The 27,648-nt window shown below is 42.2% G+C and overlaps 1 protein-coding gene across 3 annotated transcripts in view; it reads left to right on the top strand.

Annotated features, from left to right (window-relative positions):
• Window positions 1–27,648, top strand: part of EYA2 (EYA transcriptional coactivator and phosphatase 2) — a 185,883-nt gene that overhangs the window by 131,158 nt on the left and 27,077 nt on the right. For all 3 annotated transcript variants that reach the window (XM_069750856.1, XM_069750855.1, XM_069750857.1), the window contains 4 exons: window positions 18,763–18,830; window positions 19,322–19,499; window positions 19,694–19,836; window positions 24,101–24,184. In XM_069750856.1, the coding sequence (XP_069606957.1) occupies window positions 18,763–18,830; window positions 19,322–19,499; window positions 19,694–19,836; window positions 24,101–24,184 (473 nt within the window). The remainder of the gene's footprint in view (window positions 1–18,762; window positions 18,831–19,321; window positions 19,500–19,693; window positions 19,837–24,100; window positions 24,185–27,648) is intronic.

Genomic DNA, 27,648 nt, shown 5'->3' with positions numbered 1-27,648 from the left:
ATCCTCCAACGTGAGGTTAAGTCTAAAATCTGTGACTTGTCCTGTCCAAGACCCACAGCCTCTGCCAGCCAGTCCTTCCCAAGAAACACTTTGTTCTGGCTGAGAAATGTTTGGTATTTATTGAGTATTTCACATAGGTGCCACTGGCTACACACAGGAGCTCGTGACCTGATGGGTGACGAGGCCGTGGGCTGCACACAGAGCTCATACTGCAATGGTCAGGGGATTGACAAGTCTGTATTTTTTATTTTTTGTATTTATTTTTTTCTCCTCATTGACAGTATGTGAAAAATTCTAAGAAAGACATCATACCAAAGACAAAGAGAACGCAGTGTATGTTTCCCAATTTGCAAAATCTGTGTAGGCTTTATTAGTATAAACAGCTGTGTATATGAATATTAGTATATATCATCTGCCCTGTGTCCATCACAGAGACCTTCCTTGTAGCTTGAGGCCTAAAGAGTGTATGGGTCATGTTTATTTTAAGGTGCTGTGTCCCTTTGAGTAGGTTGGAGGTGAAGTTACACCTTTTAAGGTATGACGCAAAGAACAAAAATGCTGTGTGTTTCCCACGCTGTAATGCTGCGAGGCTTCACCCTTTGCTACCAGGAGAAGCACGTTCCCTCCAGCGACCAGAAAATAAATTATTTTCTTTCTATTTTCTATAACACAAGCTTTACGATAGATTTAGCCTCATTGTCCTTTTTCCGCCTCGCTGGGATGAGTCCCCTTTTGGAGTGACAGCCATCGACAGCTGAAAGTCCCTGACATATTTATATATTTACCCGAATCCCATGGGGGTTCTCTGCGTTTGACTCTTAACCCCTGATGGAGACTGAAGTTTTTAAGAGGAGACAAAAACTATTTTGAAAGAAAACACTCTCTCTCCCCCCCCCCCTGCAGTTTTCCAGCCCCTCATCAGAACAGTTCACATTCACATGCTATACATTTACATGCAGCGTATGTGAGCGCTGCCACTGTGATGGATCATTTATAGCGAAATATCTCATATATCGTATACCTAGATAAACACATACGAATATAACACAATGCCTCCAATCGGAGATTATCAGAACAGGTGCCAGATTATCAGATGTCATAGACATATATAAAGTTCTGTGCAAAAGTTTTAGGCAGGTGTGACAAAAATGCTGAAAAGTAAGAATGCTTAAAAAAAGTGTTAATTTATTTTTAGCAATTAGCAAAATGCAATGTGAATGAAAAGAAAGAAATTTAAATCATATCTACATTTGGTGTGACCGCCATTGCCATCAAAACAGCATCTGTTCTTCTGGTTACACTTGAACACAGTTTATACAGGGAGATTGTTCCAAACATCTTGGAGAAGTAACCACTGATCTTCTGTGGATGTCGCTTGTGCAAATGCTTCTGTTGCCATTTTCCTGCACCACAGTTCCTATGTTTTCATGAATATCTAATTAAGTTACTTGGTCTAGCTAGGTCTCGCTGGTTTTGATGGTGCCGATTCTGAACTGATGGCACTGCTGGACATCTTCTGATTTGAAAGGGAAGTAAAGATTTTGTGATTCATCTACTGCACTAAGTTTCTTTGGTCGACCACTGTGTCTACAGTCCTCACTATTGCCCATTTCTTGATGTTTCTTCAAAAGAGTTAGAATAGTACATCAGGAAATCTTTGGCTGGGAGAAAACTTGCTGATGCAGTATAACTACCTTGTGTCTTGTTACTGTGCTCAGTCTTGCCATAGTTTATTATTATTATTATTATTATTATTATTTATTTATATAGCACTATTGATTCCATGGTGCTGTACATGAGAAGGGGTTACATACAAGTTACAAATATCACATACAGTAAACAAACTAACAATGACGGACTGATACAGAGGGGCGAGGACCCTGCCCTTGCGGGCTTACATTCTACAGGATATGACCTGTTATATGAAACTATCTTCCACAACTTCACTTCACCTTTATTTCAGAGTTTGGCTGTTCCTCGACCAGTTTTAAGTGTCCTTCCCATCTGTTTCTTTTAGTTACCATCTTTATTTCAACTTACGGTATATATAAAATGATCATTGTCATGTGTTTGGTATAATTATTTACCGTACTCATAAACCTGACTGTAATCCTCCAAAATCCCTGACTTTGTACAAGTATACCTAGAAGAATTGTTTGGAAAGCAGCACCAAGTATTCATTTGATTTAGATTTCTCTTTGTTTATTCATTTTACATTTTGTGAATTGATAAAAAAAATGTAAACCATTCTTATTGATGACCTAGAAGAATCAATATGAATTATTTTATGGGCCACTTCTATGGAAAAACATCATTGAGGTTTTTACACAGTTTTTTAAGCACAAAAACTGCAATAAATATGGAAAGTGCAATGATCTGAGTTGGAAAAACATTTTTACTTAAAAACTGTCGGTATATTAATCCTTTTCGTCACAACATCTGGAGAGTGACTAAAACATAATAAATCCAAAACGTGTCTCCGCACTGCTAATGATTTCTGGAAGTCCATAAGCTTGCAGCTTTCGAAAACTAGGAGCAGCACAGAGGATGACAGCAACTTGTAATATTTCTACCTTATGAGATGGTAATCAGGCCGGGAATGTGCGCTGCCCTTGGCTCTTGCTTTCAGTTGACAGAGTAATTTGGGGCCATTTGGAAAGCTGTGCCCCTCGGCTCTGTTGCGGATTCTTTGCGCTGACTCTTATAGAACGTTCATTTACCCTGAATGATCACTAATAGTTTTTTATCGGAGTTAACCCTTTAGCAGTAGAGTATTTCAAGCTTGCTTTGCTTATATTAGCGGTAGTTCATCTGGAGACCGAATATCTCTCCGAAAAAAAGGCTTTATCCAGTCCTACAGCTTTATAATTGTACAGTGAAAATTTGGCAGCTTTCTTTTTTTTTTTTGAAGATCTCTGCTTGCTCGCCGTGAATAGAAATGTTCTTGGCTGGAAATCCGACTTATTTTGCACAGCTGAATGACAAGTTCAGGATTCTCGAAAATCTGAGTGACAACCTAAAAAACTGTAATAGTGGAAATATTAGGTAACAGCCAGTTATAGATATTACTAAGAATCAAACCTGAATAAGTCCTCATTCAGATGCCGCTAGTTTTTTTTTTGTGTGTGTGTTTTGTGGGATCCGATTTTCATCCATTTTTGACCTGCGTTTCATTTTTATTATCTGCTATTCAAGTAAGCAACAACAAAAAAATTTCCAGGCTTCTCTTGTATCTTAAGGTACCGTCACACTAACGCTGCAGCGATACCGACAACGATCCGGATCGCTGCAGCGTCGCTGTTTGGTCGCTGGAGAGCTGTCACACAGACAGCTCTCCAGCGACCAACGATCCCGAGGTCCCCGGTAACCAGGGTAAACATCGGGTTACTAAACGCAGGGCCGCGCTTAGTAACCCGATGTTTACCCTGGTTACCAGCGTAAAAGTAAAAAAACAAACACTACATACTTACCTACCGCTGTCTGTCCCCGACGCTCTGCTTCTCTGCACTCCTCCTGCACTGGCTGTGAGCGTCGGTCAGCCGGAAAGCAGAGCGGTGACGTCACCGCTCTGCTTTCCGGCCGCTGTGCTCACAGCCAGTGCAGGAGGAGTGCAGAGAAGCAGAGCGCCGGGGACAGACAGCGGTAGGTAAGTATGTAGTGTTTGTTTTTTTACTTTTACGCTGGTAACCAGGGTAAACATCGGGTTACTAAGCGCGGCCCTGCGCTTAGTAACCCGATGTTTACCCTGGTTACCAGTGAAGACATCGCTGGATTGGTGTCACACACGCCGATCCAGCGATGTCTGCAGGGAGTCCAGCGACGAAATAAAGTTCTGGACTTTCCTCAGCGACCAGCGATCTCCCAGCAGGGGCCTGATCGTTGGTCGCTGTCACACATAACGATTTCCTTAACGATATCGTTGCTACGTCACAAAAAGCAACGATATCGTTAACGATATCGTTATGTGTGAAGGTACCTTTAGAGATAGGGATTGAGAAAAAAACAAAAGAATGGCTCCTTGTGTAAAGGGCTTAAACAATAATTTGGTGGGAGATTTTTTTCAATCGCTCCTTCAAGGAGTTTTTAAACAAATACTCTCCTACACATTAGGCCTCATTCAAACATCCGTTTTTCAGTGTTTTTTTACAGACAGGACACGTAACCATTATAATTTATGGGCATGTTCACATATTTATTGTTTTTTGGACCAATATGTTCGATTCTGATCAATTTTGCAAAAAAAAAACAGATGGCACCTGGATGCCACCTTTGCGTTAGCCAAGTGCTGTTTTTCTTAGTTTTTTACTGTGTAAGGCCGGTTTCACACGTCAGTGGCTCCGGGACGTGAGGTGACAGTTTCCTCACGTACCGCAGACACTGTCTCACGTAGACACATTAAAATCAATGTGTCTCTGCACATGTCAGCGTGTTTTCACAGACCGTGTGTCCATTTGGAAAACATGAAGACATGTCAGTGTTCGTGGAAGCGCACGGATCACACGGACACGGATAATTCCGGTACCGATTTATCTGGACGTGTGGAACTGGCCTAATGGGTAGCACAAGTTTACTTTTACTTTTGCATACTATAAAAAAAGATGCCACACCAAGGCCGGGGTCACACTTGCGAGTTTGATAGGAGAAACTCGCACGAGTCTCTCTCATCAATACCCAACACTGCTGCCAGCACTCGGACCAGAGCGTTCATCTGAATTTATTTCTATGCAGCCACGTGAGTTTCTCGCAACACACTCACAAGTGTGACCCCGGCCTTATGTTATGAACACATGAATCAAAAAATGTCTGAAAATCTGACCTAGCACCTTGATAAAAAAAAAAACAGTTTCTCATGCGGAAAAAAAAATGTGTGAATGAGGCCTTACGTGAAGAGGACGACTCCTAGACCTGGAGGAGGTAACTGGTTCTTTTCATCTAGTTCACCACAATCATCCTGGTACCTTCTATGATTGCTCCACTCTGATGCTGGAAAGTGGTGAGCGTCTCTGGGTGGGAGCTCATTGATGGCAGAGGGGGGCCCATCCTGACAGGGTCACTGCCTGCCTTTGCTATGCAGGGCGAGGAGCGCAGAGGCTTTAATTCAATCAAGACATTGTAATTTTACTTTCCCTCCGGTTTTGGTGGGGGCAAGGGTAAAAATTCTGCTCTGAAAGTTTTGGGCGGGGATGGTCTTGTGCATATTTAAAAGTTTGAAACATATGTAAACTATTCAACTTCATATAGAAAAATCCCAGGGATCACGTACGGAGAATGCGACGATCTCCCTGAGCACGGTGGGGGGTGCGTGATTCCCTGTAATTGTATCATCCTGAGTTTAGACATGTGGGACGTATATAAAAATGTATATAATTTGCAAATAAAAGCAGCCATATTGCCAGTAGCAGTCAGATGGGGGTCCTGGGGCCACCAGTCTATACGGCACCCCTAGGATTATTAGTAGCATCAGTGTCACATGCTTAGATTAACTCTCACCAGGAACTATTTACAGCCGGTACTGGTGTGATAACTGCATTGGATTGGAGCGGTATCGTATTATCATATGATTTTCATCATATGATTTTACTTTGCTTTAAATTTTACTATCAAAATTTTTCGTTTGCACACATTACTAAATAACTTTTTTACGCGCTGATTTGCGCTGATCTTGACATCACCTCATTGTCTAATCACATGTAAAGTGGGTTTATTCACATTTTGCTAATTTTCCTCCCCAGAGTTCACATTCTTCTCATTGCAAACAGTTAAAATCTTCACAAACAGTTAATTTCCAATTAAGTTTATTCATTTTTTTCTTCATTGTATTTATTATTATTATTATTTATTTTATATATTTTTTTACTGCACTTTGCTACTGCTGTAATACGCAAAGGATTTTTCACCCAGAAAACTGCTGACACGTTTATAAAGCCACTGGTTTCCCGTTACTAAAACACAGTGGATCTTGGGAGTGCAGATGCCGATTAATAAGACTAAGGCCGGTGTCACACTTGCAAGTGTAATGCGAGAAACTCACGTAAGTCTCTCGCATCAATACCCGGCACTGCCGCCGGCACTCGAACCAGAGTGGGCGGCAGTTGTATTGATATGCGGCTGAACCCTCCGGTCCTGAGTGCCGGCGGCTGTGCCGGGTATTGATGCGAGAGATTCGCGTGAGTTTCTCGCATTACACTCGCAAGTGTGACCCCGGCCTAAGCTGTTGTCTCATGTCTTGACATAAAGGGTTAGGCCATGTTCACATGATCAGTGTTTGGTCAGTATTTTACATCAGTATCTGTGAGCCAAAACCAGGAGTGGGTGATAAATACAGAAGTGGTGACGTGTTTCTATTCTACTTTTCTTCTGATTGTTCCACTCCTGGTTTTGCAAATTGTCTCTTCAGAGAGAAAGAGAGCTAGAACTCTAGTGCCACCTATTGGAAGGTAGCAATCCTACAAGTCAATGTTGACCCTTTAACGAGCCTTGCCACATTACTTAGGATAATAGCCAAACCAGAATCTCAATTTGCAGACACTGTGTTTCGGGGTACTGCCCCTCGTCAGTGCAAAGCGGAGATCTGGTTTGGCTGTGTGAGAGGCGTCGTTAAAGGGTCAACATTGACTTGTAGGATTGCTACCTTCCAATAGGTGGCACTAGAGTTCTAGCTCTCTTCCTCTCTGAAGAGACAATTTGCATAATTAGCATATTACCCAGAGGAGCATTGTGGCTTTAAGTCTCCTCATGCTTAGCATGTCGATCTCCGGAAGGAGAAACGATACTCCTTGGACTCCTGGTTTTGGCTTACAAATACTGATGTAAAATACTGACCAAATACTGAAAGTGTGAACGTAGTCTTATATTCCATCTACATTTTTTTTGCAGTGCTTTGTTCGAGTTTCTGATGAAACGGTTGGCTCTGATCTGCCTGGGCCCAAGACCATGTAGAATTTAGCTGAACCAAGGGAAATAAGTAGAATTATGAATGCAGCTCTGGCAGTGACTATAAGCTAAAGTGTGATATAATAGTTTATCAGCACAACTAGAAGAAAGAAAATGATCTACATTGAATTTAGCCCTTTGGAAGGTCTCTTAGGTTAAGAGCTCATGAAGACGAGCATATACCGTAAATTGGACATGTGTTATCTGATTTTTAATCGGACAGCACACTGACCCATGTTATTGAATATTGCTGTTCAGATGAATTTTTTTTTTTTTGTCGGTCCAAGTGTTTGCATGCACTACTTTCTTTTGAGTTTTTGATGAGACTCACCCATTCAAGTCTATGTTGGTGAGAAAAAAAATCAGATCCCACACGGATCATCAGAGCGGCATCTGATTTTTACCCATAGATTTCTATTATAAACATACGAAACTGTATGTGATTATGTACATTGTTTAGTGTAGATGTATTAAAACGGAACATACATGCATGTAAAAAGCGGACACACGGATGGCACATGGATGAAAATTAGAAAAAAATAATCTGAGTTTTTTTGAAAAAACAAGGACGATTTTCCTTACGTTCGTCTGCAGGCGCCCAAAAGCCAACGATCTGATGATTTGGGATCTGACTCTTGTATTTATGGTGGACTTCACCTTCCTACTTCAGTACCAGTGTAACCACACTCCTGATTTTAGCGCTCTGCATCCTATGGTGGCTGCGCTGCCAGCTGTGCGTCTCCGCAGCCAGAGAATTGACGTCTCCTTTTAAAATCTGCCCCTGACACTAACTTTACGGGTCTCCGCAAGTTACTTAACCCGGCAGTTCCTGTGAGCGCCCGTGTTGTGGCAGACCCCTCAGTCAGGCACATTGAATAAATGAAACTGAAGTAAAAATTCCTCTGCTTCTGCTGTATTTAACCTGTGACCTCGCATTAATGCAAAACAGCTACGGTGGCTGCAGATTCGATCTAGTGAAACCCACTTGTGTTTTTTAAAGAAATGCAATGTGCGGTAATTGATAGCGAGCCAGATCTCCCCCTCCCCAAACATCTCCTGGCAAATGCAGCCAACATCTGACTTGTTTTACCGGGCAAGGACGATCGAAGCGTCAGCTGTAGGATCATCCTTGCAGGGCCCGCACATATGGACCCCCGCACATGTAGGATCGCCCTGGGCAAGAATGACCCGATCCTCAGCTGTAGGATCATCCTTGCAGGGCCCGCACATATGGACCCCCGCACATGTAGGATCGCCCTGGGCAAGAATGACCCGATCCTCAGCTGTAGGATCATCCTTGCAGGGCCCGCACATATGGACCCCCGCACATGTAGGATTGACCTGGGCAAGAATGACCCGGTCCTCAGCTGTAGGATCATCCTTGCTGGGCCTGCACATATGGACCCCCGCACATGTAGGATCGCCCTGGGCAAGAAAGACCCGATCCTCAGCTGTAGGATCATCCTTGGTGGGCCTGCACATATGGACCCCCGCACATGTAGGGTAGACAAGGACGACCCGATCCATAGCTGTAGGGCTGTGCTTGCCCCGGATGACCCTACATGTGCAGGGATTCATATGTGCGTGGAACTCAATGTTTGGCTTTGGAGGCTGTGGTGTAGATTAAGCTGGTTAAATGGATAAGAGAGTTTGAATAATGATGATATAATGATTACAGCCATAATACAGCGGTTACAGAAACCGATTCTATTGCCCATCCCCTTTCCAAGTCACAAAAAATGTCACAATGCTCATCAGATCAGGGGAAAATGTGAATAGTTGTCTCTTTAGTAGAGGAGGACAATATCACGTTGAATGGTAAATGAGAAGCCTTTTGTGTTCCAAAATGGCTCTTTATTGTTCCAACGCATTTCGGCACCAGACCGGCAAGGTAACAAACCATAATATTTAGTTGTCTCCTTAACCCCTTTACCCCCAAGGGTGGTTTGCACGTTAATGACCGGGCCAATTTTTACAATTCTGACCACTGTCCCTTTATGAGGTTATAACTCTGGAACGCTTCAATGGATCCTGGTGATTCTGACATTGTTTTCTCGTGACATATTGTACTTCATGACAATGGTAAAAATTATTTGATAGTACCTGCGTTTATTTGTGAAAAAAACGGAAATTTGGCGAAAATTATGAAAATTTCGCAATTTTCCAACTTTGAATTTTTATGCAATTAAATCACAGAGATATGTCACACAAAATACTTAATAAGTAACATTTCCCACATGTCTACTTTACATCAGCACAATTTTGGAACCAAAATTTTTTTTTGTTAGGGAGTTATAAGGGTTAAAAGTTGACCAGCAATTTCTCATTTCTACAACACCATTTTATTTTAGGGACCACATCTCATTTGAAGTCATTTTGAGGGGTCTATATGATAGAAAATACCCAAGTGTGACACCATTCTAAAAACTACACCCCTCAAGGTGCTCAAAACCATATTCAAGAAGTTTATTAACCCTTCTGGTGCTTCACAGGAATTTTTTGAATGTTTAAATAAAAATGAACATTTAACTTTTTTTCACAAAAAATTTAATTCAGCTCCAATTTGTTTTATTTTACCAAGGGTAACAGGAGAAAATGGACCCCAAACATTGTTGTACAGTTTGTCCTGAGTATGCCAATACCCCACATGTGGGGGTAAACCACTGTTTGGGCGCATGGCAGAGCTCGGAAGCGAAGGAGTGCCATTTGACTTTTCAATGCAAAACTGACTGGAATTGAGATGGGACACCATGTTTCGTTTGGAGAGCCCCTGATGTGGCTAAACATTGAAACCCCCCACAAGTGCCACCATTTTGGAAAGTAGACCCCCTAAGGAACTTATCTAGAGGTGTGGTGAGCACTTTGACCCAACAAGTGCTTCACAGAAGTTTATAATGTAGAACCGTAAAAATAAAAAATCATATTTTTTCACAAAAATTATCTTTTCGCCCCCAATTTTTTATTTTCCCAAGGGTAAGAGAAGAAATTGGACCCCAAAAGTTGTTGTACAATTTGTCCTGAGTACGCTGATAGCCCATATGTGGGGGTAAACCACTGTTTGGGCGGATGGGAGAGCTCGGAAGGGAAGGAGCGTCGTTTGACTTTTCAATGCAAAATTGACAGGAATTGAGATGGGACGTCATGTTGCGTTTGAAGAGCCACTGATGTGCCTAAACATTGAAACCCCCCACAAGTGACACCATTTTGGAAAGTAGACCCCCTAAGGAACTTATCTAGAGGTGTGGTGAGCACTTTGACCCACCAAGTGCTTCACAGAAGTTTATAATGCAGAGCCGTAAAAATAAAACAAAATTTTTTTCCCACAAAAATTATTTTTTTAGCCCCCAGTTTTGTATTTTCCTGAGGGTAACAGGAGAAATTGGACCCCAAAATTTGTTGCCCAATTTGTCCTGAGTGCGATGATACACCATATGTGGGGGGAACCACTGTTTGGGCACATGGGAGGGCTCAGAAGGGAAGGAGTGCCATTTGAATGCAGACTTAGATGGAATGGTCTGCAGGTGTCACATTGCGTTTGCAGAGCCCCTAATGTACCTAAACAGTAGAAACCCCCCACAAGTGACACCATTTTGGAAAGTAGACCCCCTTAGGAACTTATCTAGATGTGTGCTGAGCGCTTTGACCCACCAAGGGCTTCACAGAAGTTTATAATGGAGAGCCGTAAAAATAAAACAAAAATTTTTTCCCACAAAAATTATTTTTTAGCCCCCAGTTTTGTATTTTCCCGAGGGTAACAGGAGAAATTCGACCCCACAATTTGTTGTCCAATTTGTCCTGAGTGCGCTGATACCCCATATGTGGGGGGGAACCACTGTTTGGGCGCATGGGAGGGCTCGGAAGGGAAGGAGCTCCATTTGGAATGAGGACTTAGATGGAATGGTCTGCAGGTGTCACATTGCATTTGCAGAGCCCCTAATGTACCTAAACAGTAGAAACCTCCCACAAGTGACACCATTTTGGAAACTAGACCCCCTAAGGAACTCATCTAGATGTGTTGTGATAGCTTTGAACCCCCAAGTGTTTCACTACAGTTTGTAACGCAGAGCCGTGAAAATTAAAAAAAAAAATCTTTCCCTCCAAAATTATTTTTTAGCCCCCAGTTTTGTATTTTCCCGAGGGTAAGAGGAGAAATTCGACCCCAAAAGTTGTTGTCCAATTTGTCCTGAGTACGCTGATACCCCGTATGTTGGGGGAAACCAACGTTTGAGCGCATGGCAGAGCTCGGAAGGGAAGGAGCGCCATTTGGAATGCAGACTTAGATGGAATGGTCTGCAGACGTCACATTGCGTTTGCAGAACCCCTAATGTACCTAAACAGTAGAAACCCCCCACAAGTGACCCCATATTGGAAACTAGACCCCCCAGGGAACTAATCTAGATGTGTTGTGAGAACTTTGAACCCCCAAGTGTTTCACTACAGTTTATAACGCAGAGCCGTGAAAATAAAAAATCTTTTTTTTTCCCACAAAAAATATGTTTTAGCCCCGAGTTTTGTATTTTCCCAAGGGTAGCAGGAGAAATTGGACCGCAAAAGTTGTTGTCCTATTTGTCCTGAGTACGCTGATACCCCATATGTTGGGGTAAACCCCTGTTTGGGCACACGGGAGAGCTCGGAAGGGAAGAAGCACTGTTTTACTTTTTCAACGCAGAATTGGCTGGAATTGAGATCGGACGCCATGTCGCGATTGGAGAGCGCCTGATGTGCCTAAACAGTGGAAACCCCCCCAATTATAACTGAAACCCTAATCCAAACACATCCCTAACCCTAATCCCAACAGTAACCCTAACCACACCTCTAACCCTGACACACCCCTAACCCTAATCCCAACCCTATTCCCAACTGTAAATGTAATCTAAACCCTAACTGTAACTTTAGCCCCAACCCAAACTGTAGCCCTAGCCCTAACCCTAGCCCTAACCCTAATCCTAACCCTAGCCCTAACCCTAGCCCTAACCCTAACCCTAGCCCTAACCCTAACCCTAGCCCTAACCCTAGCCCTAACCCTAACCCTAGCCCTAGCCCTAACCCTAACCCTAGCCCTAACCCTAGCCCTAACCCTAACCCTAACCCTAGCCCTAACCCTAGCCCTAACCCTAGCCCTAACTCTAACCCTAGCCCTAATGGGAAAATGGAAATAAATACATTTTTTTAATTTTTCCCTAACTAAGGGGGTGATGAAGGGGGGTTTGATTTACTTTTATAGCGGGTTTTTTAGCGGATTTTTATGATTGGCAGCCGTCACACACTGAAAGACGCTTTTTATTGCAAAAAATATTTTTTGCGTTACCACATTTTGAGAGCTATAATTTTTCTATATTTTGGTCCACAGAGTCATGTGAGGTCTTGTTTTTTGCGGGACGAGTTAATGTTTTTATTGGTAACATTTTCGGGCACGTGACATTTTTTGATCGCTTTTTATTCCGATTTTTGTGAGGCAGAATGACCAAAAACCAGCTATTCATGAATTTCTTTTGGGGGAGGCGTTTATACCGTTCCGCGTTTGGTAAAATTGATGAAGCAGTTTTATTCTTCGGGTCAGTACGATTACAGCGACACCTCATTTATATCATTTTTTTATGTTTTGGCGCTTTTATACGATAAAAACTATTTTATAGAAAAAATAATTATTTTTGCATCGCTTTATTCTCAGGACTATAACTTTTTTATTTTTTTGCTGATGATGATGTATGGCGGCTCGTTTTTTGCGGGACAAGATGACGTTTTCAGCGGTACCATGGTTAGTTATATCTGTCTTTTTGATCGCGTGTTATTCCACTTTTTGTTCGGCGGTATGATAATAAAGCGTTGTTTTTTGCCTCGTTTTTTTTTTTTTTTTCTTACGGTGTTTACTGAAGGGGTTAACTAGTGGGCCAGTTTTATAGGTCGGGCCGTTACGGACGCAGCGATACTAAATATGTGTACTTTTATTGTTTTTTTTATTATTATTTAGATAAAGAAATGTATTTATGGGAATAATATTTTTATTTTTTTTTTCATTATTTTGGAATATTTTTTTTTATTTTTTTTTACACATTTGAAATTTTTTTTTTTTACTTTTTTACTTTGTCCCAGGGGGGGACATCACAGATCAGTGATCTGACAGTTTGCACAGCACTCTGTCAGATCACTGATCTGACATGCAGCGCTGCAGCCTTCACAGTGCCTGCTCTGAGCAGGCTCTGTGAAGCCACCTCCCTCCCTGCAGGACCCGGATCCGCGGCCATCTTGGATCCGGGGCTGGAGGGAGCAGGGAGGGAGGTGAGACCCTCGCAGCAACGCGATCACATCGCGTTGCTGCGGGGGGCTCAGGGAAGCCCGCAGGGAGCCCCCTCCCTGCGGGAAGCTTCCCTGTACCGCCGGCACATCGCGATCATCTTTGATCGCGGTGTGCCGGGGGTTAATGTGCCGGGGGCGGTCCGTGACCGCTCCTGGCACATAGTGCCGGATGTCAGCTGCGATAAACAGCTGACACCCGGCCGCGATCGGCGGCGCTCCCCCCGTGAGCGCTGCCGATCGCATATGACGTACTATTGCGTCCTTGGGAAGTAAAGCCCACCCCACATGGACGCAATAGTACGTCTAATGGCAGAAAGGGGTTAATATCTGTGATGTTATGTGCACAGGATAACTACAGAGACAGGAGACAGGAGGAAACTTGCAATAATTCATAGCACGGTGGCTCAGTGGTTAGCTAGGGTTCTGGGATCAAATCTCATCATGGACAACATCTGAGGAGTTTGTATGTTCTCCTCATGTTTGCATGGGTTTCATCCGAAAACTCCAGTTCCCCCCACTTTCCAAAGACATACTGATAGGGAATTTAGATTGTGAGTCTCATTGGGGACATCGATGATGATGTCTGTACAGCACTGTGGAAGATGAATACAATAAATAAATGGACATGTTGCTATCAGCAGTTTACACATATATAAGTAATATTCATTCAATCACTACACAACTAGTAAAGAAAAAAAAGTCTCTCCAGGTTTGCTTCATAAAACCAAACTCTCCATAAAATAAGTCTCTTTTTTCCCCGTCTTTTTACAGCACATATGGTTTACATTAGATTTAGTCTAAGATTATGGCGGCATAGCTGAATCTTAAGCCCCAGAGAAAGTCCTGCGGGTATATGGAGGCCTCATTTGTAAGGGGTCAAATCACACGTCCTACAGTACAATTAATGCTTCACAAATAATGGTGCGCGAGATCCCGCTCTGCTGTACGGACGCCACTGCTTTGGTTTCCTCCAGCCTATCCTTTCCAGAAATAATACAGCAATGTGTTTCTCTCCCTGATGGAGATGCCCAGGTACCAGGTCTGCTTGTACAGTAGAGTTCTGGTACCATGTAGTATATTAGCAGTGAGTGCATGCAGCGAGATAGGGACCTGATGTAAGGAAAGGCATGTATAGGACCGCGTGTTGGGTGCGGGCTGGAGGAAAAGGTACTCGCTCTGCTAATCTCTATATAAAGAGGAACATCCCAGTCTGAACAACGTGTAGAGGGGAAGCAGCCTGCTCCGATCTGTCATTACCAGGGTGGAGAGCGTCCAGAATCACACAACATCCTAACAGAATGTACTCCGCGCCGTCGAACGTCTCCAGAGTCTGCTCTCAACGGCGCAGGGCAATCTCTAAAATCTCTGTTCTTTTCTTTAACTAGAAACACAAGTTTTTGCAACTTACTTTGTGTTTCTGACATTTTTCGTTCAGCTGGTGAAGCAAAAAAATGAGCGTATGATAAAATAAGGATCATTCATTTTTTACGTACACTTCTGAACACAGCTATCATACTGCCCTGCTCCAATCCACACACCTTGTCCTATGGGGACAGCTTAATGCTGACAACCAGCCGCTATATCATATCCGAACAGTTGTCAAAGTCACGCCGCCTATTACTGACATCACTGATATCATAATTATATAATTACATATGATCAGACATTAGAGCCACACACTTTTTATACTAAAGGAACAGCTAAAGTTATCCATCTATTACTGCCGACAAACAGCCTCAATATCATGTCGGAAAGGTTATCACAGAAGCCATGTTACTGACATGACTGTCTCTAATACAGTGGTCCCCAACCTTTCTGACCTTGAGAGCCACATTCAGCTTAGAGAGAGGGTCGCGAGCCACATCCAGCTCCCACCCCCTTCAAAAGTAGTGTCAACCAAAGCCCCATTACAGGTATAATGATAACCAAAGCTTTTGCACAGAAATCACTCCAGAGCAGTACACTGAGATCAAGGGGTTCCCACAATACCTCCATTCAGTATTCTCCCAACACACTGTCACATCCAGCTTTGAGCACCTTCTCTAACAGGTAGTACAAACCTCCAGCGTACCATACCTAAAACATCCCTAAACCTCCAAGACCAGTAAATGTGCATCCAGATCTGCAATTCTGTGCAGGGCTACTCACAAAATTCACCATTTTGAGATGTGGTCTTCATACCTGTTTGATAGACCTGGACCTAATGCATCAGGCTGGCAGACAGTCGCGATCCACAATTCATGGGACCGCGAGCCACATGTGGCTCCCGAGCTACAGGTTGGGGAGCCCTGCTCTAATATAATACCAAGTTAGCGTAAGGAGACTTATAGGCCATGCAATGCTCAGAATGTAAGATGTAAATAGCATCTTCAGAGAGGTAAAGAAAAGGAACAGCGCACCTATAAGATGTAGAAATCCTAAAAGTCAATAACGACCCTTTAAAGGGTTTTGGCACATGACATGATAAAAAGTAAAAAAGTAAAACTTAAAAATCAAATTGCAGATATGTATGTTGGGACAAATGCCCCTCATCAGTGCAAAGCAGGGGGATTTGGCTGGGTCCGAGGTCTCTGACAGCAGGTCTAAAAGGTAACGTTCCTCTTTGTGGATAGCACCGAGTTGGACTAGGGAGATTTGCTAATTTAAGTTCTCATGGAAGCATTACATGGCCTATAAACGTCCCGATGCCAACTTAGTGCTCTATACAAACTAAAATGTTACCCTTTAGATCCCCTCTCAATAGGCTCTCACTCAGCCAATTCAGTCCTTCTGCTTTGCACTGATGAAAGACAAACACCCCGAAGTGAGTGTCTACAAATGGAGTTTCTTGTTTGGCTTCTTATACTAAGTCATGTGGCAAGGCCCTTTTAAAGGGAATCTGTCTGTAGGATCAACCGCTCTAAGCCATCTATATGGAAACAGAGGTCACAGGAAGCTGAATAAAATGATGCCTTAATATCTGTAATTCGATGTTTTATTCTAGCATAAACCACGTTTTTTTAAATGTGTAAATGAGCAGTTAGGATCTATGGGCAGGACATAGATCTCCCCGAGAATCTACCTCCAGAGCTTATTTTAAGTGAAAGAAGGAATTACCAGTAGGAAACCTGTAGATCAGGAGAGCAGACTGTCAGTCATTACATGTCTCACACTGGTTTCATTTAATATAAGCTCTGAAGGCAGATTCTCAGGGAGATCAGAGTCCGGCCCATAGGTCTTAACAGTCCATTTACATATTAAGAAAAATGTGGCTTTCTCTGGAATAAAACATTGAATCGCAGATATCAGGGTATCATTTTATTCCACTTCCTATGACCTACATGCCCATATAGATGGCTTAGGAGGGTTGACTCTACTGATAGATTCCCTTTAAAGAGTCGATATTGACTTTTTGGATTGCTACTTTCCATAGGTGGCGCTATAGTTCCAGACTCTTTCTATCTGCATGTTATATAATGGTAATATAAATACTTTGTAATCAGGAACTTCTGTTACTGCTGACAACCTGCCTCTATATTAAATGTGAGGGTGTCACAGCCCCTCCACCTGTCACTAAATAATGTAATGACGTTGTGATCTTACAACCTGTATACACATATACCTTTATATCCCTGTCCTCGTCGGGTGCAGGTATTCTGGGTAAATCCCTTCTTTTTCCATATAAACCCCTTTTACGTCTTAATCCTGTAAAGTAAATAAATCTCTGTGTTGCCTGCGTTGAATGACGGATTTATAACAGAATGCGGTGCTGATTTCTCCTGCCAAGCACAAATACTGTTAATTGCCCAAAGCGGTGCAGTTCCTGCCAGCATCATAAAACCATAGAGAAGCACATTATCACCAGCCCGGGGGACAATGGGGCTTTTATAAGACTGATTGTCCTGGGGTGAAGCGTTACAGATGCCCCGTAACAAGCATACTCTCCTGCATTTCTCTTCGCTTTGCTGAGGCTACAAGTGGTAGCGGGTGAGATCTGTCCCCGAGTGATCGCCCTTGGCTGCCAGGGTTTTTTCAGCTGTTCATTCCCCAGATAATCCAGCATTTCAAATGAAAACAAACAGGATCTTAAGGAAAAGCAGAAGATGCTGAGAGTTGGTCCAGTAAGAATTACTCAAGGACAGATCATTGTCTACTGGGAGGATGAACTCTCAGAGCTGGGATGTAACCCATATGGATCAACAAATGGAACCGAGAGGGAAAGATCAGTTTTTTGGGGTGACTGGATCATGCATTGTGGTTGTGCATTTGCCCCTTCTCTTTATCCTTTCCCATCCCTCGATTGAACATTGTGGACAATTGTCTGTTTTCAACCCTATTACGGTAACTATGTAACTGTATAAATGAGAGTATTATTTCTCTCCTATAAGTGATATAAATCAAAATAATAGTTACATAGTTAAAACAGTTGGAAAAAAAAGAAGTGTTCAATTGAAGGATGGGAAAGGAGAAGGAGAAGGGGCACATGCGCAACCACAATGGGTTGGATTGGATCATGCATTGTGGTTTTGCATGTCCCCCTTTCTTTCTTATCCTTTTATATAAATATTGTATTGAATTACTATTACTTATAGGAGAAATATAATACTCTCAATTATAATTATATAATTACATAGTTAATAAGGTTGAACAAATATAAATGTCCAACCGAGAGATGGGGAAGTATAAAGAAAAGGAGTGCATAGTTGCATACACAACCACAATGGCTGATCCTGTCTACCTCAAAAGAGCTATTCGTTCCCTCCTGATCCATATAGTTGATCCACTTGACCAAACCAAATTATAGAAAGTAAATGCACCCGAAACCATGGCACACCTCGAATTGCCCCAGTTGTATAAGTATCTGTAGATTGGCATTGCTAAAACAGTGTCTCTCTGCTCCGCAGCCAGTACCATGTGCAGGTCATCTCCACTTCAGACAGTCTGACGTCTCCTCCTTGCACTCTATGGGGTTCTGTCTTGAAGAAGTGAGGTCACATTGTGCTCACCCCCAGCTCCAGGGTGATCAGGCTTTGAAGTTGCAGCAAGTTAATTCCTGCAGAGTTGGAGACCTCAGAACTGGGGAATGGTGACAATGCAAATGGAGCGGGATATTGTGTAAAGATATATCAGCCTCTTGAATATAACAGCTACATAATGGACATAAGAGCATACAGTTATCTTATTTCACAATGTGAATGATGAGAATTATTAAAGAGTTCAGGATAGATGATAAATGTTTGATTGCTGGCGGTCCAGCAGCAGATATTGTACCTCTCACCGATTAAGAAAATCAACTGAAAATAGTGCAGAAGTGAGCATGTGCGACCACCACTCCACCAGACAGTCAATGGGGGAGTGGTTACACACATTTACTAAAACTACATTCACACAGGTAACTTTATCTCCTCCAATCTCTTGATCAGCGGGAGTCTGAGTGGTCAGACCTCTAACGAACCTACATTTATTACATGTTCTTTATGTTTTTACATAAACTCTTGGCCTCCTGTTAATCATCTTCAGTTAATGATATAATATTTTGTTGTTTTCCTCCAGGTCCTTCAGGTCTTTACCAGGGCACCAACGGTTTGACTAACGCCAGCACTTTCAGCGGTCTGCATCAGGTAAGACCCTTACAATCAGGGGTGTAACTACAGTGGGTGCAGGATTTGCAGTCACCTACAGGCCTTGGAGACTAGAAGAAGACAACTACTATTAATGACCTATCATAGCTGGGGGCCCTGATTTTTTGCACTAGGGCTCATGATCTTCAAGTTACGCCCCAGCTCACAATAGTCATTATCATGTTATAACCACTTGGAGTATTCGGGGGTTACATTTCTCCAATTCTTTTGGTTGAAGTTGATGGACATGTGTCTGTTTTTAGCCATAGTAATTATGTTATGAATATTAGAAAACTTAAGTTTGCAAAAAAAAAAGCAAAAAATTGTTAATAGTCAGAAACTGGCAAGAAGTTGACAAGGCAAAACAATCCATCAGCTGTAATTCTATAATGATGATTTATAGCCTTGTTTTTTTGTATTTAGTAGTATATTGGCTACCTGTGCCTGTACTTTATCATGTGAGACTCATGTTTTCTTCAATGTAATTCAAGGAATATTCATCGTATCCTGGCTTCAGCCAAGGACAATATGCACAATACTACAGCACATCCTACAACTCTCCGTATGTCCCCAGTAATAACATCAGTCCAAGCGCCATCCCCACCACCACCTACTCCCTGCAGGAATCATCTCACCACATCTCCAACCAGAGCTCGGAGTCGCTGTCAGGTGAGTCCAACATGGCAAAAAACTGGCCGGACCGAATGTAGATATGTGCGTGATGTATGACATGAGTGTGAGCGTTCTACACCGGATCATCAGTATACTCAGGGGTATACACCAGTATGAGGGATCAAATCACTACCAGTCATTCTGCTTTCCTTTATATACCCCATTAGCTGATTTTCTTTACATTTCCGCAGGAGATTATAACACTCACAATGGTCCCTCCACACCAGTAAAAGATTCTGAAACCGACCGGCAACACAGAGGTTCTGACGTGAAGTTACGAGGAAGGTCTAAACGAAACAACGACCCTTCCCCTTCCGTAGACAATGAGATTGAGGTACATAAATCAGCATCTTCTACAAGCAGAATATTGCATCAATGTAATCCCATGAACATGAAGGAAAGCAAGGATCTCACTGGTTGGATATTAACCCTTCTGGTTCTATATTTGCTCAAAGTTGACAGACATTTCAGTGGCTAAACAAACAATGAAGCCGATGACTAGTATCACATACAGTTTTAGGGTTTTTCTCAGACTTTTTGTCTAAAGACCCACATATGTCAAACAGGCATGAATTTCTAGATGACACTATTCAGTTGAGGCCGGTGTCAGACAATCGTATGAAAAATTATCCAATTTTTTTCCACAAAACTTGACCGTCTTTCATCCATATTGTCATCCGCCTGTCCATATTTTACTTCAGCAGTTGTTAAAATTTTCAAGACCATATGTAGCTACCTATGTTAAAGAATGGAAAAAATCAGATACTATAACGATGACCCAATAGATCCAATTTTTGGGGGGCACCCATAGACTTGTATTGAGGAGTCTCATCTGAAAAACGGAGACTATTGCATGATGTAATTTTTTTTCACATGGACATTCAGTCCATGAAAAAATATGGACATCTGAACAGCCCTATTGAACAAAAGTAATCTGAATGCAGTCAAAATTAATCTGAGTGCAATCAGTCTGTTTCCTCGACTGAAAATATAGTTGTGTAAATGTACTGTAGATCTACAGTGTGCCAGAATGTAATATGCACCTTTGTTGTTGACCATAAGAGGTCTCGAAAATGGAGATACATTGAAGCACAAAGCAGATCAGAAAGCTGACACACAGACAAGTCGAGAATGCTTAAATTAAAAAAGAAAAATGATTAAATAAGTCATATATTTATATATCAGATGTTTACAATCCCTTACCATGACCTGTTCTTACTGAATTTTATGCGGTAGCTGCAGAAAACATGTTTTTTCTTCTCCCCGACCATCATCGTAGATTTTGCTCAGATTAATGAAATGTATACTGAGTTCCCATTATGTCCCACAGGCTTGTCTGGCATTAAAGCGTCAGACCTTCTGAGGCTCCAATCCTGCAGGTACAGGATGATTCTACATACAGGTCTTTGGTCTTTCAAGGAGCAATTTCTAGATGGGCATTTTTCTGCCAGCGAAATCAAATGTAAGCCTGTAATAGACACTAGTGCCAAAGCCTGCCAGATGTTCCGGATTAGAAGGGATGCAAAGCAATGTCAGAAATGTGCAATACCAATTAATGAGCTGTGATTTACTGACCTTGTCTGGCAAGTTCAGCAAAGGAAGATAGGGGTTCCATTTCCTGCAGGACCCCTCCTCTTATCCACCAAAGATTTGGACCACTGTTAGATCTGAAAGACAGTGATTAGATTTCGCATTGATTTCCTTTGTCATATTCTTATTATTTATACAACAGATTTTTCGGCCAACAGCTGTCTCTCTCGACCCCTCCATATACATGTACGTTCATTAAGGCAGAGTTCACATGTGTTATTTAATGGGGCAATTCTGACGGCAGCTTATCTCCCCTGAGAATAAAAGGATCTGGTGTTGGCATTCGGCTTACCATTTCCTTTAAGATCTGTTACGGACCGAATATGACTGCCGATCGGTAAACCTTTACTGATCGGTAGTTGTTTATTGGGTGATCGACAGTCTGTTTACACTGCAAGGTTATCATGAAACGAGCGGTTTTAAGGACGCTCGTTCAAGATTATCTTGCAGTGTGAAGGCCGAAGTCACATTAGCGTATCACATCCGATGTGAGAGCGAAAACCAAGTGTCAGTGCTCTGTGTTCCGATCCTCTCGCATGAGAGGATGGCAGCACAGCTGCAGAGGAGACGGAGAAAGTAATTTCTCCATCTCCTCTCCTCTAACTATCCGAGTGCACTGCGATGTTTCACACGCACCCAAGACTTTTCTTTGGCATGCAATCTCAGCATGCTGCATTTTTTTTCCTGTCAAATCGCAATCCAATTGGAGCAGGAAAAAAAAACACCATTGAGAATAGAAGTATAGGATTAAATTGGTACAAATGCAATCCAATTTATAATCAGAATGTATTCATCCGATTTAATCGCAAGTGGGAGCGAGCCGTTAGAGAGAAGTTGGAACGGCCACCTTAGCATTCCATACACTTTACATTAACTAGACTAACATTAGGTAGTCGACTTGTTTGGGGACCCCCAATTTTCCACCGACACATGTTGTCAGGGATGATAAGGATCCAGCATGTTCGATTTTTCTTTTGTTTTTCTGACAGCGTCTCTCTCATAGAGAGCACAGGAGCGTTCGGCAGAGTGAGTGCTATCTAAGGACTCAATCAATTCGGTCCAAGATTAGACCGCATGATCCGAGCATCACAGCCTCATAGAAATCCATGAAGCTGTCATGCACTGGTTCGGAGACCTGCGGCCATTCTGTACATTATAGTGCACCGATTTGCATGGACGTCTGCACATGCTCCAAAGTGTATGGGCGTCTTTACACTCAAGATAGTCGGCCATTTTCCTCTGTGATAATCAACTATGTAGTTGAGCCACACAAAGTGGAAAAGCCCTTTACTACAGGCAGTAGAGCAATGTCCGATGGATTAGGAACCACCATTTGTTCAGTCTCCATACTTTTATTTATTATTATTATTATTATTTATTATTATACTTTTATTCAAACACATTCACATCAGTGATCAAACATGGCAAGTATAAAAGTATCCTTCATTCTGGGCTCCACCATGGAAGCCTCCCCTTATTTGTCTCAGCTTGTTGTACCTGTGAATCCTTCACTAGTACAAGATTTCGCTCTTCCCCAGATCAGCGAGACGCGGCGCGATCTATCAGCTTCAGAGACAATAGTGAGCGGAGCGAGGCAGTTTGTCATTGCATCAGACTAATCCCATTTCCTTTAATGCTTTTTCCACATGGTTATTTAGCTTTTTTTTTTGTAGAACAAGACTTTGCAAACTAGCTTACCGAAAATTGGCTGTCTCACAAAGGATTCTCGTATCTAAATACATTCTGTCTTGAAAAGCCCTGAATGCATTTGAATAAATGTCCTGTAGAGAGTTTGGCAGCAAATGTGAAGACGGCAAAAATATATATATATTTTTTTTTTACCTGCACACATATGAACTATTCAATACCAGAAAAAATATGACCATATGGAATTTAACCACATATTTGTCAGAATTTGTTGCATTAAAGCACTGCACCCCTTGCATGTCTCCTGATCGGATATAAATCCACATGTGACGCTCGGTATTTAACTGTAGGTATAAAAAAATGTATCTAGAAAAAAAACAGATGATTTTTCATATATTGTCATCCGTATTTCCAACTTTTACTTCCGTTTTTACAATTTATAAGACTAAATACATTTTCCCTCAATGTATCCTTAAAAATCAGATGCAATATGGATGATCCGTATGGGATTGTATTTTTTTTTAGACTTGAATGGGTGAGTCTCATCCAAAATAAAAAGAGAATAGTGTGTGTCACGATTTGGTTTCACATGGACATTCGGTCAATTGCAGTGAATAACAAAGGTCCGAGTGCTGTCGGACCGAGTACCTGATAAACAGAACAGATCGCTGCGGTTTTCTATCATTTTCTTCTAGTCCTTTAAGGACGTACCTGATATGACCTGTAGATAATAGTAATGTGGATTCCTGAGCTGGCCAACACCAGAGGACTGTGCCAGACTGCAGATAGAAAAGGGGGTCATGATTCGGGAATACGCTGTCATCTTCACCCTTCCAGGATAATCCAGGTGATACAGTGCTGCACATACATCTAATCTCCGCTTATCGTGGGAACTTGTGTGGTGCGTCGTTCCCCTGGATCAATCTTATCTGCTTGTTTCTTCACCATGAAATCAGAGGAGAAATCCAAACTGAAGTAGGATCATCAGTTATGGTCCCGAGTTTTCCAGGCTTCACTACATAGTATGAAAATTAGTGGTGAGCCCGTTGCTGGACCAGGCATACAATGCTAATGGCACAAAGGTTTGGGTATCACTGAAGTCTCTGCACCCCCCATTGTGCCACTGCCTATCAATGCTGACAGTGACAGATATTGGTAATGTAATATTTAATATTTTTAATATATAATATATATTATTTGATCTTTAGCACACTGGTGAGGCACCGACACTGCTGATCTGGTGACGTTGATGTAGGAAATTCATGGATCGGTGGCGTTTGACCTCATCTGTGGAACTATTGGCTTTATGTTATGAAAATGTTCTGCTCCGCACTAAAATGCTCTCCTCTCTCCTGTCACAGCGCGTCTTCGTGTGGGATTTAGACGAGACGATTATCATCTTCCATTCATTACTCACCGGAACATTTGCCACCAGATATGGCAAGGTAAGACTGTCCTTGTGAGTGTGTGAGTGTCACGTGCAGGTTGGTGTCCTGTCCACAGCTCTCAGTTATATCCCAATAAATGTATAATAATAATAAATAATAATAATTTTATTTATATAGCGCCAACATATTCCGCAGCGCTTTACAAATTATAGAGGGGACTTGTACAGACAATAAACATTACAGCATAACAGAAATACAGTTCAAAACAGATACCAGGAGGAGTGAGGGCCCTGCTCGCAAGCTTACAAACTATGGGGAAAAGGGGAGACACGAGAGGTGGATGGTAACAATTGCTTTAGTTATTCGGACCAGCTATAGTGTAAGGCTCAGGTGTTCATGTAAAGCTGCATGAACCAGTTACCTGCCTAAGTATGTAGCAGTACAGACACAGAGGGCTAATACTGCATAAAGTGTATGAGAACATGATGCGAGGAACCTTTTTTTTTTTTTTTTTATTATAAATAGGCCACACAGGGATCGTTAGGTTAATGCATTGAGGCGGTAGGCCAGTCTGAACAAATGAGTTTTTAGGGCACGCTTAAAACTGTGGGGATTGGGGATTAATCGTATTAACCTAGGTAGTGCATTCCAAAGAATCGGCGCAGCACGTGTAAAGTCTTGGAGACGGGAGTGGGAGGTTCTGATTATTGAGGATGCTAACCTGAGGTCATTAGCGGAGCGGAGGGCACGGGTAGGGTGGTAGACTGATACCAGGGAGGAGATGTAGGGTGGTGCTGAGCCATGGAGTGCTTTGTGGATGAGGGTAGTAGTTTTGTACTGGATTCTGGAGTGGATGGGTAGCCAGTGTAATGACTGGCACAGGGTAGAGGCATTGGTGTAACGGTTGGTGAGGAATATGATCCTGGCTGCAGCATTCAGGACAGATTGGAGCGGGGAGAGTTTTGCAAGAGGGAGACCGATTAGTAGAGAGTTACAATAGTCCAGACGAGAATGAATAAGTGAAACAGTCAGAGTTTTTGCAGAGTCGAAATTAAGAAAAGGGCGAATTCTAGAAATGTTTTTGAGATGCAGGTAAGAAGAGCGAGCCAGTGATCGGATGTAGGGGGTGAATGAAAGGTCAGAATCAAGGATGACCCCAAGGCAGCGGGCATGTTGCTTTGGAGTAATGGTGGAACCGCACACGGAGATGGCAATGTCAGGCAAAGGTAGGTTAGTAGAGGGAGAGAACACGAGGAGTTCAGTTTTTGACAGGTTTAGTTTCAGATAGAGGGAGGACATGATGTTAGAGACAGCGGTAAGACAATCACTGGTGTTTTCTAAAAAGGTCGGTGTGATATCGGGAGCAGAAGTGTATAATTGGGTGTCGTCAGCATAGAGATGGTACTGGAAACCAAATCTACTGATTGTTTGTCCAATAGGGGCAGTATACAACGAGAAGAGTAGGGGGCCTAGGACTGATCCTTGAGGAACCCCAACAGTAAGGGGAAGGTGAGAGGAGGAGGAACCAGCAAAACATACAGTGAAGGATCGGTCAGAGAGATAGGAGGAGAACCAGGAGAGAACGGTGTCCTTGAGGCCGATGGAGCGGAGCATAGTGAGGAGGAGCTGATGATCCACAGTGTCAAATGCTGCAGAGAGATCCAAGAGAATTAGCATGGAGTAGTGACCATTAGATTTAGCTGTTAGTAGGTCATTAGAGACTTTAATGAGGGCAGTTTCAGTAGAGTGTAAAGAGCGGAAGCCAGATTGAAGAGGGTCGAGAAGAGAGTTATCTGAGAGATAGCGGGTAAGACGGGAGTGGACCAGGCGTTCGAGGAGTTTAGAGATGAAGGGAAGATTAGAGACAGGTCTATAATTAGCGGCACAGTTTTGATCGAGGGATGGTTTTTTAAGTAATGGATGTATGATGGCATGCTTGAGGTATGAAGTCCCTCATAATTATGGCTCCGCAAGCCGTCGCTGTCTGTCCAGGGAAATGTTACATTTTACATATTTGCGCTACCCGTAGAAAGTAAAATGTAGTTTTCCATTCCCCCCCCCCCCCAAGTCCAGCGAACATACATTTTTACTACAAGCGCCCACGTGGATACGTGCACATACGCCCATATTTGCAGGTTTGGCCGTTTTGTGCCAGCCGCATTTAAGTCGAGTGCATAAAATCTGACGACTTCCTATTTTAACAGCTTCCAATTAATCCCACTAAGCGGCTCCGTAGGAGGGGAGCACGTCTGCTCTCATCATCACAAGCCATCAATTAAAACACTAATGGAGGCGTTTCACTGCTCATAAGTGCCGCGTCGATCTATTTATAGGCTGAGGAGAAGTCACAATGTACTAACACTTCATTAAATGTGCGAGAGGTGTCGGCAACGCAAATAAAACTTGCCCAGGGCTAGAGGAAGATCACGCCATACCTCAGGCTCTGGATCACCATATTCTAAATCCGGGCAAGAACGTGTGTAAGGAATGAATAGAAGTCCTTGAGTTGCCTCCTCATAATCTCCTTTCCCTTCTCTGCACTCTAATACATGGCATTTTAGGGTTGGCGCATACTACGTCTTTCTCAGCGGGAATCCACGTAAAAAAGCGCTTAACAATTACTATGAACATACGCATCATAGATTGTAAGAATGCAAGCAGGACCCTCACTTATTTTGGTATCTTAGTTGCGTTATTCTAATTTCTTTATTGTCTGTACAAATCCCCTCTAAAAAGTAAAGTGCTGTGGAATATGTTCGGCGCTATAGAAATAAAAATTATTAATATTATTATACACAGCAATGACAAAGCAATTTGCTGTGCTTTTTTAGACTTTCGTAAAGCAGCTAAAAGAATTGAGACGACCCTTCTTCAGGTGTTTCTATAGTTTGTGTCAAAATGTAAAAAAAAAAAACCTGTCCTGAAGGGTCTTAAAAAGATAGTGTACACCTGTTTATTTCCTTTGTGTGTATTGACATAACACAAAAAACTGAAAAAAAAAGGAAAATTGGACATAATTTGACAAAAAAAAATCTAAGAATGGGCTAGACAAAATTGTTGCATCTTTCAAAAATTGTGGATAAACACCTTTGTTTCAAGCATGTGATGCTTGTTCAAACTCACCAGTGGCAAGTAACAGGTGTGGGTAATATAGCTTTGGCAAAAATTAAGAGACCACTGCAAAATTTTTAGTTTGTCTGATTTTTCTCTTTATAGGTATATTTTTGAGTAAAATGTAAAGTGTTATTTTATTCTATGGACTACTGACAACATGTCTCCGAATTTCCAAGCAATACATTTTGTATTTATTTTCTGAAAATGAGATATGGTCAAAATAACAAAAAAATGCATTGCTTGCAGACCTCAATTAATGCAAAAAAAAAAATCATTTAGAAACAACAATACAAATGTTTTAACTCAGGAAGAGTTCAGGAATCAATATTTTGTGGAATAACCATGATTTTTAATCACAGTTTTCATGCATCTTGGCATGCTTTCCACCAGTCTTTCACACTGCTTTT

This window comes from Ranitomeya imitator, chromosome 2 (genome assembly GCF_032444005.1).
Source record: "Ranitomeya imitator isolate aRanImi1 chromosome 2, aRanImi1.pri, whole genome shotgun sequence".
Lineage (NCBI taxonomy): Eukaryota > Metazoa > Chordata > Amphibia > Anura > Dendrobatidae > Ranitomeya > Ranitomeya imitator.
The sequence above is the reverse complement of the archived record's forward strand: the minus strand, read 5'-3'. Positions and strand labels throughout refer to the sequence as shown.